At 37.5% G+C, this 14,721-nt stretch overlaps 1 protein-coding gene across 16 annotated transcripts in view; it reads left to right on the forward strand.

Moving 5' to 3' along the window:
- GOLGA4 (golgin A4) overlaps window positions 1-14,721 on the forward strand; it is a 72,953-nt gene that overhangs the window by 55,950 nt on the left and 2,282 nt on the right. For 12 of the 16 annotated variants that reach the window (XR_003529747.1, XM_027655910.1, XM_027655916.1 and 9 more), the window contains 8 exons: window positions 297-410; window positions 4,031-4,099; window positions 6,178-6,198; window positions 6,378-6,446; window positions 7,083-7,158; window positions 8,935-9,038; window positions 11,598-11,684; window positions 13,989-14,052. Coding sequence is in view for 15 of the 16 variants with exons in the window: in XM_027655910.1 (XP_027511711.1) it covers window positions 297-410; window positions 4,031-4,099; window positions 6,178-6,198; window positions 6,378-6,446; window positions 7,083-7,158; window positions 8,935-9,038; window positions 11,598-11,684; window positions 13,989-14,018 (570 nt within the window). In the remaining variant the exon portion in view is untranslated. The remainder of the gene's footprint in view (window positions 1-296; window positions 411-4,030; window positions 4,100-6,177; window positions 6,199-6,377; window positions 6,447-7,082; window positions 7,159-8,934; window positions 9,039-11,597; window positions 11,685-13,988; window positions 14,053-14,721) is intronic. The other 4 variants (XM_027655914.1, XM_027655913.1, XM_027655909.1 and 1 more) reach the window with 3 other exon arrangements.

Here is a 14,721-nt window from a genome sequence, read left to right on the forward strand (position 1 = left end):
CCCAAGAGAAATAGGATTTTTTTGTAATTTTTAAAAAAGCTAACTGTAATCTTAACTATGTAATCTTTATTGTTGAGCACCCCTGTTTGTTTCTCGTTCTATTCTGTAGTCCTCTTGTGTATATAACTTTTATACCAGATTTCAAGCATATTCTTTCTGTTTATAGCATAACTTCTGTTGATTGATTTATGTTCACTGTACATAAATCAACTTCTGTTGATTGATTTATGTTCACTGGTTTTCATTAATTAGTTGGGTAGTTGTATAAGTAAGTTTTTTTCCCCTGTATTTTGAAGTTGCGTGAAGAAGAGATGACAGCAAAAGTTCATGAGTTACAGGCACAGCTAGAAGACTTGCAAAAGGAATGCAGACAAAGGGTTGCAGAAGAGGAACATTGGAACAATGAAAAAGTAAGCTGGCACTATCATTTGTTTTTATAATTTTAGCTGTGAAATTCTTGGTCTTCATGAGATTCTGTAGTTTATTCCTATTTGAATTTTATTTAGATATCTGGCCTTCACTTTTACATACAAAGTGAACTTCTTTAGAAGCTGAAGCATTTGATACCTACCTTTTTTACTGGTTCAGTTTTGCTGTTATTATTAAGGTGGGGTTTTTTGCCCTCTACATTTGTTTTAGCTGATTTTACTGAAAGCCTTTTAGAAGGAAAGGAAATGGCATTAAGTCATTTTTAGTGTGATATTTTTAAAAATCACATTTCAGAGGGGTCTGAAATAGTGCCTTGAATATATCAATTATGGACAGAATGGCCTTCATTGAAAGAAGGCTGATTTCATGCTTTTGTCTTTCTGAGACCACATTTTAATTTGAGGAATTCTTTGATTAAAATATTAGTAGTTATTATTACACTGAGGAGAGGAAAAGTATATGAGTTGTTGAGTCATTGATGAGAATTCATATTGACCTTATTTTTAAATTTTTCATTTTGACAACAGGCAGCTCTGTGGAGAGTAAATTTATATATTTGACATTAGAAACTTAATGTACAAATTACCTCACTGTCCTAATGTTTGTCCCTTCTGCCTTGGACTTGCTTAAAACACCCTTTATATTACTTTTCTTAACTATTCCATGATATGTGTTGTTTTCTTACCAGGAAAAGCCGAAACATTTGTTTAAGATTGCCTTTTATTCTTAATTAACCCTTGTCCACCTACTCCTAATTTTACATAATCCTATTATCTAGAGAAAGATTCCTTAAGGGACTCCTAAATCCTAAAACATCATTATGAAAAGTCTGAAGAGTATCTTTAGAACTACTGTGTTAACTGTTTCACTAGTTATGGAAATCTGCTATAAATACGGGTGGTCACTTGGTATCGTATTACACATGCATCTTCAGGATTACATATTCACTGGTAAGACATGAAAGTTGTATCAAATCTATATACCAGGAATGATAATTCGTGTGTTAATATATTTGGCTCAGGGGCAATGCATCCCAACAAGGAGGAAATTGGGCAAAAATGCCGTGAAGCCTCCATAGATAAATAAGGAGCTGCGAGCAAACTCAGAGTGAAAAAATAAGCTTTCAGGAGTGGAAACAAGGGCAGGTGGCCTGGGAGGAATACAAGGAAATTGTACGGGAAGTTAGGGATAAGTTTAGGGAAGCGGAGGCCCAATTAGAATTGCATCTGGCCAAGGATATTAAGGATAACAGGAAGGGCTTCTATAGATATGTTGCAAGTGAAAGAAAGGCTGGGGATAATGTGGGCCCTCTCTGGAAGGAGACGGGTGCTACGGTCTGTGGGGGAGGGGAGAAGGATCACAGCACTGCACAAAGGGGTCTAACGAGGTTTGAGGTTGCAATGCAGTGCTACTTTAATGGGGGTGCACAAGGGTTTTATGAGCTCTGGTATGGAATGCACCAGAAAATGGGGTGGAGCATGAGACAGACAGCCAGGGAAACGAATAGGGATAGGGACTCAGGCGAAGAGGGAGGAACTGGGGAGGAACCAGGGAAGGAAAAGACTCCTCTCTGCGGCTTTCTCAGCCAATCAGAGGGGGAAGCAGGGAGCAGGCACAATGAGGCATGTCTGGACATGCCTGGGCAGTTACAGCTGTAGGGAAAATCATACAATGTATATATTTGTAAACACATAAGAACTGCAAAGTCGGTATAATAAAGTCCTTTCAATCGCTGTATATCTTTTTGCATTCCTGAAACCGTTCCCATTCTGATCCTTGCTCCTCCACAGACGAGAGACCTGACTACCCTGAGTATAGAGAAGGCTGAGGTTGTCAATGACTTCTGTGCCTCAGTCTTCATGGCAAGTGCTCCTGCTGCACTATCCAAGTCATGAAAGGCAGATGCAGGGACGAGGAGAATGAAGACCCACTGTAGGAGTGGATCACGTTCAAGGCCATCTAAGGAACCTGAATGGGTTCCACGGGACCTGATGAGATTAATCCACAGGTCCTGAGGGAGCTGGCAGATGAACTTGCTAAGCTGTTAGTAATTTTTGGAAAATCAGGGCAGTCAGGTAGAGTCCCTGATGACTGGAAAAAGGAGAAAGCAGAAGACCTGGGGAACTACTGACCAGTCCATCTCACCTCTGTCTCAGGCAAGATCATGGAACAGATTCTCCTTGGAACTGTGCTAAGGCACATAGAAAACAAAGAGGTGACTGGTAACAGCCAACATCATTTTATAAAAGGGAAATCATACCTGATAAATCTGGTGAGTTATGACAGGGCTACAGCGTTGGTGGATAGGGGCAAAACAACTGACATCATCTACCTGGACTTATGCAAAGTGTTTGACGTTGTCCTGCACAACATCCTTATCTCCAAATTGGAGAGACATGGATTTGATGGATGGACCACTCAGTGGATAAGAACTGGCTGGATGGCTGCATGCAAATAGTTGTGGTCAATGGCTCATTGTCCACATGGAAACCAGTGACGAGTGGTGTCCCACAGGGGTCACTGTTGGGGCCAGTACTGCTCAACATCCTTGTCAGTGACATCGACAGTGGGATCGGGTGCTCCCTCAGTAAATTTGCCGACAACACCAAGATGTGTGGTGCAGTTGACACACTGGAGGGAAGGGATGCCATCCAGAGGGACCTTGATAGGCTTGAGAGGTGGGCTGATCAAAACCTCATGAAGTTCAGCAGAGCAAAGTGCAAGGTCCTACACCTGGGTTGTGGCAACCGCAGGCACACCTACAGGTTGGGCAGAGAATTGAGAGCAGCCCTGCAGAGAACGACTTGAGGTGATGAAAAACTGAACATGAGCCAGCGGTGTGCCCTCACAGCCCAGAAAGCCAATGGAATCCTGGACTGCATCAAAAGGAACATGGCCAGCAGGTCAAAGGAGATGATTCTACCCCTCTACTCTGCTCATGTGAGATCCCACCTGTAGTACTTAGTACAGTTCTGGTACCCCCAACATAAGAATGACATGAAACTGTTCCAACAAGTCCAGAGGAGGGCCACAAAGTTGACAAGAGGACTGGAGCTTCCCCCCTGTGAAGACAGGCTGAGAAAGTTGGAGCTGTTCAGACTGAAGAGAAGGTTGCACGAAGACCTCATAGCAACCTTCCAGTATCTGACAGGGGCCCACAGGGAAGCCAGAGAGGGACTCTTCATCAGGAACTGTAGTGACAGAACAAGGAGTAATGGGTACAAAGTGAAATAGGGCAAATTTAGATTAGATATTAGGAAGAAATTTTTTACTGTGAGGGTGGTGAGACAATGGACCAGATTGCACAGGTTGCCCCATCCCTGGAGGTGTTCAAAGCCAGATTGGATAAGACCTTGAGCAACCTGGTCTAGTGGGAGGTGTCCCTGCCCATGGCAAAGGGGTCGAGACTACAGGATCTTTAAGGTCCATTCCAATCCCTTAACATTCTGTGATGCTTCGATTCCTCAGTTCTTCCCAGAAATGCATCAGACAGATTTGCAGAGGTAGCGTAGAGCTGTAAAATATTTGAACATTGCAAATATTGATTACATTAAACAAAATAAACAGTTAATTTTGCCTGTGTTTGGAATCTTGTCCGCAGTTCTCCACTCCTTGGAGTTTCCATGGCAGACTTTGGAGAAACTCAAAGGAGTTGTTCCATCTGTGGCAGGTATAAGCCAGTTCAGAGAACTTCATTGCTGGTGAACAGCTTAGTTTTAAAGTATAAATGATGTCTCATTTGAGGGGGGGGAGGAAGATCAGCTTGTGTGGTAGTGTATGTACATAGGTACAATTAAAGTACCCAGGTTCAAAGTGCTTGCAGAACAAGAATGTGATTTTTTTTTTTTTGTGAGTGTAAGGCAGTTCATTATCTGATTTCTCTCAAATATAGGCATCAAACTTTCTTGAGTAGTTTTGAGAATTCCAACTAAATTTAGCAAATTGTTTACAAACTTTCTTTTGCGTATCTGATTTAATTGAATGTAAATATCTTATTTGATACTATTCACAATGATGATTTCATTTCAAAACAACATAACTATTCTAATAGATTATACTATTGAATGTGCACATAGGTCTTGGTACATCTTCTGGTCCAATCAAAGCTCAGATATTTAGAGTGATATAACTGGGCTTTCAGTTCCTGTTTTATCAGTATTTCAGGATAGGGTTCCTACTCTTTGACAGTCTGTTCTGGGATCAAGAGGTAGTTTTCTTTTGTTCTCCTTAGAAATTAAGAGCTGTTGTTTTTAATTCTTACCTGTCTTAATTTGTCCATTGTCTGTCCTTGGTATGTCTGCAGGAAACTAGTTTTACTGTTACCTGGTGCAATAGCAGATATTTGCAACAAATACCATATCAGCATTATATGCAAATATATATGCAGCATTACAGACCTAAATAAGAAAATTGGACAGGGCCTGTGGACCTTGGCAACATACCAGAGCAGAACTGTACAAATCCATGTCTGGATTTTACGGTGCATTCAAATGAATTCTATCATCTTACATTTGCCATTGTATTTTTTGTCTCATCTTATTTCTTTTTTATTTTGTTGCTCTGTAACATTTTTCTCTTTTATGTTGAAGGTTTTTTCCCTTCAGCCCTAGTAGTAAAAATGCTCAGAAGTCTTCTGTTGACTGGAAGCAGCTGCAGCTGATGCATTTGTTGTCTAAAGTTGGAGACTCCCAAATCACAGGAGTTTGTGTTAAAAAACTTCCTGTGCTGCTTGTTGTCAGCCTAGGCCAAACATCACACGTAACATATTCACTTTGACATGAAGATAGATATTTGAACAATATTTGTCTGACTGTGATAAACAATTGACAAATACTAACAACCTTAAATGTTATCATTTGGATGTAAAAATATCAGAAACTGTCTCTCTATATGAGAAAATAAATGTCTGATGAGATGACTGAGATCTTCAGAAGAAAGAATTGCACTTACAGGTTTGAGGATTGATTTTCCCCTACTTTCTGTTTGTGTAGTCTAGGAAAACCCACAGGTTTTATCACCCTACAGAGATAGGAAATAGCTCTCCTTTTCAACACAATTCCAAAGAGGCTTGGGAAGAAAAAAAAAATTGTACTACTTCTCTGTTAAGGTTTAGGTTACCTTAAAAAAAAAAATCAGACATAAATGATTTGATGTTGAAATGCATTTGCGACCTTGATTTATACCCATGACTATTAAAGCATTACTTTCCTTAGACTTGGAACATTGAAAGATAGAAATATCAGCTTAGAATTTTTTCTGTACTTCATAAACATCTTTGCAAGATGTAGAGCTCATGAAGCTCTTAACTGAAACTATTTTCAGGTAAATGTTCACTTTTCCAAATGTGACTTGAAGAATTAAGGTAAAAGATACAACATTACAAATAGTATTAATAGTAGTTAGGGTATCCTGGAATGTACTTCATACTCATTCAGTTATTATTCATCTCCAATATGTATTTTGTAAAGATTTGAAACACTGGGTTCTTGAAGTTATATTTGTGATAATTGTCTTACAGAGTCAAATGAGATAATTTAAATATAAGCTTTGTGTACTGACAGTACAAATAAGTTGAACGCTATGAGACTAGTTATTTTTATAAGTACATGAGTATTTGGTAATTTCAATTTTTATCATCCTTAGTTAACACGCTGTATCAGAACTAGATGACTGATATTTTTTTCTTCAATGCTTGATATACTCAGTATTTTTCATGCATTTTAATCTAAATTTTTGTTGTTTTTCTAGGTCACACTAACAGAACTAAAGGTAAGTCTTATATGTTACTTATTTTGCACTCTAATATTTCTGTTTCAGAGCAGTTTGAAAGCTGAAATGATGTTTATAACTTTGTGTGTGTTAAAAGGAGAAAGAAATTTTTTGCAGAGGTTCTTTTGATGTGTTTTCAGCAGTTCCTTGATGATTTCCATATGTGACTGTTCTTTCAGGCACAGCTTGCACAGAAAACAACGTTAGTCAACGATTCAAAACTGAAAGAGCAGGAATTGAAAGAGCAGGTAAGGGTGATGTTGAACGAATAAAAAGTGTTCTTGTTTGATACTCTGTGTCTTCAGTATTAAAAGGTTTGTTCTTTTCAAGTGATGATGTGGCACATCTCCACACAAGGTACTATGAAAATAATAGGCAAATAAAATAGTTTTCACTCATACTTGCTCTCAGATATGTGTACTTTCTGAAGTACTCCTGTATCCACTGAGAATGAAAATACCACATGCTTGTGATACTGGTTAGCAAAGCAATTGCACCATGATAAAGGTAACAGTGCACAGCATGAAATTCTGGACTTTTTTTTTTCAAAACTAAAACTTTTTGATGACAATTTTTGTCATGTGCTTTTTTATGTATGCTTTTATATATATATATATATATATATATATATATATATATAAAATGTGGATATATAATATATTCATAACAACACTGTAGATATTTTTATGTGTATATATACCTGTACACACATTTCCTTAAGAAGTTTTTTGATAGTTTTAATAATACAGTTTTTAATGTTTTCCTTCCTTAAAAAGCAAATGTATTTTGTTTCATAGGAGATGATGTTTAGCAAAAACTGTTTCAGTTTGCTTATTTTAGCTGCTTATGAACACCATTTATGATTTTGACTGTTCTCTGTTTAGATTCATGTACTGGAAGACCGACTGAAAAATTACGAGAAGAATATGTATGTCACACCAGTTGGAACGCCGTACAGAGGTAAGTACACAGTTTTCATCAGAAATAAATTTTTCATTTGTTTGAAAGATATACTTTGGTCTAGACAATGTAATTAAAATGTCAGTCTCCTTAAGACGCTCATTTTGTGACATCCTTGTTTTGTCTTGTTCTGTTAGTGTGTGATTTCAGATGAGCAAATCACAGAGCATTTTGTTTGTTGTTTGTTTTTTTTGCCATACAGTTGAAAGAACTCTATATATCAGAGTTCTTAAACTCTCTGCCATGCAGGTCCCAGGCCCATCCAGGTGACAGGGACAGAGATGGGCACATGTACAGCATGGCTCAGGCAGGAACTGAAGGCCCCATGCTGAGCAGGGATGCATCCCCTGGGTCCTTGGCATGAGCCAGTGGGGGTGGGGGTCCCAGGGGAGGCCAGTCCCAGCCACTGAGGCCTGTGAGCACTCCCAGGACCCTGACAGAGGTAGACTTGAACTACTCATGTGCTCTCCTTTGGACATTGGTTATTGGCCACTTTGGAGACAGAGTGTGGGCGAATGGACCTTCTCTGTGGTGGTGTACTGTTCCTCTCAGGCTCTGTTGTTTTAACATGAGATAGAAAAATCCACAGGGAGATGAAGAGGTATTCCTTACCTCCAAAAGATTTTCAACTGTTTAGTTGAGAAACACGTCCTGCATGAGACTGAGGGCTCAAGAATTGAACCTCGCTAGTATCAGAGATGTGGAGTTTTGCCATCCTGTGGAAACCCATCTCAGCTGGATGAACTCAGGAGACTTTCAGAACCCACATATCACACTTATTCTTTGCAAATTTGTGCAGATGGTCAAATTATCTCAGGATGATGCACAGCTCTCACTTGCACCCCTCCCCCCCTCAAAGGTCCATGTCTCCTTCCCACAAGGTGACAGAGCCAAGGATGGGACGTGGTTATGGGTATTGAATACCTTCTGCTAGGGCTGGGAAGAAATATCATCAAAGATTTCCTCGACATGTACTGATTGGGAAAGAAGCAGGTAAGAAGAAGCATAGCATAGCATAGTTCAGCTGGAAGGGACCAACATCAATTACCTAGTCCAATTGCCTGACCACTTCAGGGCTGACCAGAAGTTAAAGCATGGTTTTAAAGAGCACTGTCCAAATGCCTCTTCAGTGCTGACAAACATGGGGTATCAACCACCTCTTAGTGGAGCCTGTTCCAGGGTTTGACCACCCTCTGTTTCCTCATGTCAAGTGCAAACTTCCCCTGATTGATGCAGGTTTCAGCCATTTCCGTGTGTCCTGGTACTGGGTACCTCAGGAAGCTGTAGAGAGCAGTATGGTCACCCCTCAGCTTCCTCCTCTCCAAACCAGACAAACACAGAATCCTTAGCCACTTCTCACAGGACATGCCTTCCAGCACCTTATCAAGTAGCAGGGGTGCCCTCCTCTGGATTCATTCATGCACCTTATCATTCTTTTTAAATGGTGGGGCCCAGAATTGCCTGCAGTATTGAAGGTGAGACTGCACCAGTACTAAATACAGCAGGATAACCAACCTGTCTTGACTGGCTAGTGATGCTGTGTTTGATGCACCCCATGATGTGGTTTGACCTGTTGGCTGCCAGGGCACACACTGCTGACTCCTGCTGAGCTTCCTGCCAACCAGCAGCCCCAAATGCCTTTTTGCAGGGCTGCTGTTACTCCATTCCAGGTGCAGAATCCAGCATTTGTTCTTGTTCTATTTCATGCCATTGGTGAAACTTAGATTCATATGAGTGGCTCTCAGTATAAATATACTCTTATTTTTGTTTACACAGATGGAAACCTTCACCACACTGACGTTTCCATTTTTGGGGAGCCTACGGAGTTTGAATACTTGAGGAAAGTGCTCTTTGAATATATGATGGGTCGTGAGACAAAGGTATGGAAATTTGCATATGGTGACAGGTGATTCAGGTTAGAGTAGAGTTTAACACCCTTGCTGTATAGATGTGAAATACCATGTGTTTGTGATTTGTTACATAGTGTTTATTACTGACACAGGATTCAATAGACTTTCACATTTGTTTTCCAAAGAGGGATGATCCATAACTTAAAACTTTGTCAGCATGCCAAGATGAGTGACAGGGGAAAGGGGCTTTCATATCTCTCACCAATGTACCTATAAAAACAAAAACCTTTATGGGTAGATACAGTTTTATGAGCAAAAGTCCTGTTGTCAGTCAGTCTTAATGTACTAGCACCATATTAGCAAAAGTGGTCTTTTGATGTCATCTTGACGCAAACATAGCAGGTAACGGATTAAGTAATAGTTTGTTAATAGCTCTGAAGATGATGAAATATCTCTTCAGTTTTTGCTTAAAGATGTTTTATAGGGCTCCCAAATCTGTGTATCTTAGATAATAGTAATTTACTCTTAAAAGTAGTGAAAAGCTGTACAGTAGGCTTCTTATTGTATGCCACAAGCTTGTAAAATCCTAAGTTGGAATTTTACTAGCTTCTTACAGTACCAGTGCTTAGAGATTGACCAGGTTCAAAAGAGGTATGTTATAACACAGATATTTTCCTTAGATGATAAATTCTATGTGGATGAATTTTTGTATTTGTTTTTTTCCTCCTCTCTGGAGTTCTTCCACTGTTGCCCTGCTTTCAACTTAGACTACCATAAAGCAAAGAGTTTTTATGTAGGTTTCTATGTTAATTAGCTTTGTTCTCATTGTGCTCTGTATAGAATAAAACTTGGACCATGCAGAACATCTTGTCCTTATGGGATTCCTCATTCTCTCTCTTTTTATCCCATTTTTCATTGTGATATTAATTCCTTTTTTATTAAAAATAAAAATCCCTGATCCAAAACCCCCAGAATCACTAGTTATCTTCAAGCCTGTGGCTTGTTGGATAGCTCTCCTACTTAAACAATGAAATAGTTAAAGGAAAATACCTACAGTAGTAGATTTTATGATTATGAATTGTGAGGGACTTAGACAAGTGAAAATGCTAAAAAAATATGTCAGCAATGTTTCAGCTTAAAACAAGTCTTGAAGCAGCTTTGGACAACTATTGCATATAGCTGATGCACATAGCAAATTTTCATTCAAGAAAACCTAATCTGAAACCTCTTTTTTGCTCATCGAGGCTGTCTGTCACTGATCTTCAAAACATTTCTGTACGTGCCTCAAAACTTTGGAGTATAAATTGTTACAGTTTTTTTTCTTTTTAACAGTGTTATACTAGAATTTGCAGTTGATTTCTTCAATAACAGCAACAAACTACAATCAGTGCTAAAGAAAATTGTCTTTAGGTCTCTCTTATGTGTTTCAGGCTCCAGTTTTGCTTCAAAAAGTAGTTTCAAGCTAATTTCATCTACTGGTTTTCTTTCAGTCATTAGATGTGTTGCTAGAAGACACTGAGTTTAGTATCTGCTCTCGTCAGGATTGTATCCCATAATCTTAAATTTACAGAACTGTGTCTTGAGAACTGGTTTCATCTTGCTACACTGATGGGAAAACCATGAGCAATGATGGTGCAATTGATAAAATTTTTTAACACAGTCTTAAGCACATGCTTTTTCTCCCCCAACACAGTCCTGGAGTTAAAAGATCTGTATTGTGATTTATCTCCTGAGTACAGATATACCTTTCTCTCAGCTTTTATTTCCCTGGACCAGAATAGGCACTTTTTTATCTAGTTTTCTCTTGTAAGATCATTTGATGGCCTTCCGCTGTGCAGGATCTCCTTTTATAGTACAAATATATATGCCGTGTCTCAAAGGGTGATTCAGTAGTGGAGTTGGTGATGTCTATGGACATCTTTCCTCTTTATTGAAAGGAGTTCAAAGGAATCTGTGCAAATTATCTAGGATGGATTGCCATTTATGCAGCCTCGTAAATGATCCTGGAATACTATCAAGACATTAATGAATGCACCAATTAGGTTATAGTGCTGGAGACATAAGAGAGATGTGGAGGGTTGATACAAATTTTAAGAATCAGGAATTACAGTCATAACGCGTAACCTGTAATCTGTCACATTCTTTGTGAACTGCTTGACCAAGATGCGTACATGTCTTTGTGGGGGGACTTTACTGTCTTGCCCTCCAGTCCAACTTTATTTGCCTCTTTCTTGGCAGGATACATGAAAGGAGATTGCCAGCTTTTTCTAAGCATGCACTTTGTTCAGTATGCTGTCTTATTAATGGACTCTATTGTTTGACCATAGGTACCATAGAACTCACATCATATTACAGTAGCTGAAGTTTGTAATAATGTGAAATGGTGACCCTTTGTTGTTTTTGTATAATTCACAGAATATGTTGTGCATATACAGTGTGAAACAAATAGTTATACCTTACTGATTTTACTGTTTTCCATTGACATTAGTACAAATAGCATACAGTATTCTTAAATGAAGTTCATTTTAAAATATTACAAAGCGTTTTCGTGCATGTGGAATTACTTACAGATAACATACATCTTTTTAGACAATGGCCAAGGTTATAACAACAGTGCTAAAGTTCCCGGCAGATCAGACTCAGAAGATACTAGAACGAGAAGATGCTCGACCAATGGTAAGTTATATAAGTAAGCCAAGTTTATGCACAAGGGTTAGGTTTCAAGAATAAGGAAGTAGAAACTTATTTTTAAGTCTCCTTTTACCTGTGTCCACATTCAGGTGAGCTCCTTTTCTTCCTTCTTCCCTCTTCTTCAGTGGAATATCAAATTTGAGCTCTAGATTTGAATTTGTAACGAGAGTGAGAAAAAAAGCAAGCATATGAAAATTCATGTTTCTTAAATTCAGAAGTTTCTGTGGAAGGCGTACCAGTTTTCATGAAAAATGTATCAAGAAACATTTTTTCAGTCCTGGAATAAAATTTCTGACAAAACCAAGAGCCAGTAAAAACATTTTACTTGTAGAATGTAAAACTAATTAGCTCTATCACCTGGGATATGCGTTTGAAGTGAAATATGTACAATTTTATTTTAAGCGTGTATCCTAACAAGACTGGGGCTTTGTTTGGAGTTGGGGTGTTTTTGTAAGTCTGCTTTATTTTTGTACTGAAAAAAACATGAAAATATGTCAGTTCACTCCGGGTCAGGACAGGTCAAAAATAAAGTCTTCAGCACTTTGGTGTTGGCTTTTTCCCAGTTTCAATACATTTATTATGTGACATTTGCTTGGTATTTACCAGCTGATGTATTTACCGGAAAGGGAAACTTGGGTTTGAGAAGCAGACCCAAAAGAGGATAAGGTTATATGAGCATAACCATTTCTTTGGTATTACTGTTACTGTTTTATGAATTGGAGCTACTTTTTATAAATAAAAACTGCAGTAATAGTCTCCTGTACATTGTATCTGGAGTCAATACTGTGATCCCTTCCTTTGTGGGTCAGCTTAGTGAAATATTTAGGAATTTAAGTGAGAGGAAGAATACCATTCTGTTTCTCTCACGGGCTTTGCATATGTATTTATTTAGCACTTGCAAAAACAGAATAAAATAAAAATTTGAACATTTTTACATTTCATTTGAAGTAGTTACATTAAAATACTGTTGATCCATTAAAACAAATTTTTAAAAAATCTGTATTTTCCATCTGCTTGCAGTATCACATCTGAGCAAAGTGTTAAATACTTCAACATTTTCCTGTACAGTTAGTATGTTTGAGAATGTCTTGCAATCTTAAATATTTAAAATACTTTTAGAAGTATATAAATATTGATAATTCTGCAGCTCCAGTACGTACCATATATCCCAAACATTATTTTATCTCTCTGACATTCAAATAAAAAGCTGGGGCTTTTTTATTTCATTTTGTTTTGACAAACTAGAGTAATGTTTAGGAAACATTTTGAGATCAGAGAGATGGACCTTATTTTTCAGTCACTTCAGCTTTTTGATACTTGAAATCTGTTCTTCCTACAACAGACATTCACGACTTCTGATACGAAATAAAACTTTAATTTGAATTTATCCAGCAAGTTTTCATCCTTGGTATTAAACTTTTGCTAAAATATGTGATGAGGGTTATTTTGCAGGCTGCGAGAGCTTTGATTGTTAAGGATATCATCATTAAAAGAGCTTCATGTCCTGATGAAAAACTTCTTGGATTTCATGTAGTAGTCCCTTCTTGGCTCAGATCTAGCCTGTGAATTTTCTCCTTTCCAAATCTACAGAGATTGAATTATACATCTAATGGATACTCAAATACTAGGGCATATTATGAAGGAATTGGTTTTTTTTTTTCCTTCTCTTTCGAAGTTAACTAAGTTTGTTTGCACAAATTATTTTGGGTGGTGAGTCTTTCGTAATTCTGTTTAGAACTAAAAAGTTAGAGAGATCTTTTTGAATTATTCTGTAAAGAAATATGCTTGATTTGTTAGGGGTTTATTTATTGGGATTTACTTACGTGGTAGTAATGTTTCTCCACACTTAATATTGGAGTAATGATGGTATTTGAAAATATCCAGTGTTAAGATCTCACGAGCAATAAAGTTCTGAACTACAATATAAATGTGCATTTTAACGTAAAGCTTGTTTGTATTTTAGTTTACTGCCAGAACTTATGTACTTTTAATGTGTAAACTGTTAACTAATTGTGCTACTAGAGTAACTGTGTGGTACTAAGTATCTTTTATTAATTATATACCCTCTTAGTGGGCTTATATTTAACAGGTTTCTGAAAACTTGTAACAAAACATATGCTAGATTAATGTATCATTTTCACTAATCTGGCTTCTACTACATGGTACTGTGTTCTAACTGCAGCAATCTCATCAGTAAACTGTAGATGTCCACAGAGCTCTTATCTATTAACACTATATAACACTGTTAACAAAGTAGTCCAATAAGCTCTTTTCTTCCTGGCTTTGTAGTTTGCCTCACCTCGCAGTGGTATCTTTTGAATATCCCATCAGTCTGTGCTTAGTTAGCATGTGGGTGAGTGAAGTCTAATACATACTTGTTTTATTTAAAGATGGAACATGTACTATGAGATTAATCATTCCTCTGCTTTTTTTCTTACCTGTTTTCCTTTGTTAAAAATCAAATATTTGTTCTACATGTGTATGATAAATTTTCTTCTACTCTTAATCATGTTTTGCTCTACAAAGCCAAGTTTGAAAATGGTAAATGTTGATTCAAAACAGAAGTTTTTCAGTTATAAGCATAACTTCAAACATTGATTGAGTACAGAAATATCTGAAAAAAATTCAGATTTTGAATTAATTAATATGTAATATTGTATTTTATTGCACTTGGCTTTGTTTTGCCTTTATTCACTTTCTGAGTTCCTTTTTTTGAATAGGCAAATAAGTCAGATTTGTGGGAGACATGCTGCACTGCTTGAAATGAATTACGTCTTTTAAATGTGAGATTGAATTATCCTAGAAAAGATGGATGAAATATTCTCTGTAGAGGGATTAGGATATGATTGCGTGTAAACATATTACCTTTCTGAATCTCAGCTTTGGTTTGATATCAAGAGGAGTTAAAGCAGAGACATTAGGAAGAACAATTAGGTGAGCTCTCAGTTTATTGTGCCTTTCTTCAGGTTTTATTTAGTTACTTTCATTATGAACCTGCAATGCTAGTTGTAGCATTACGGGA

The sequence above is a fragment of the Corapipo altera genome, unplaced genomic scaffold, assembly GCF_003945725.1.
Source record: "Corapipo altera isolate COAL_440 unplaced genomic scaffold, ASM394572v1 59, whole genome shotgun sequence".
NCBI classification, from domain to species: Eukaryota; Metazoa; Chordata; class Aves; order Passeriformes; family Pipridae; genus Corapipo; species Corapipo altera.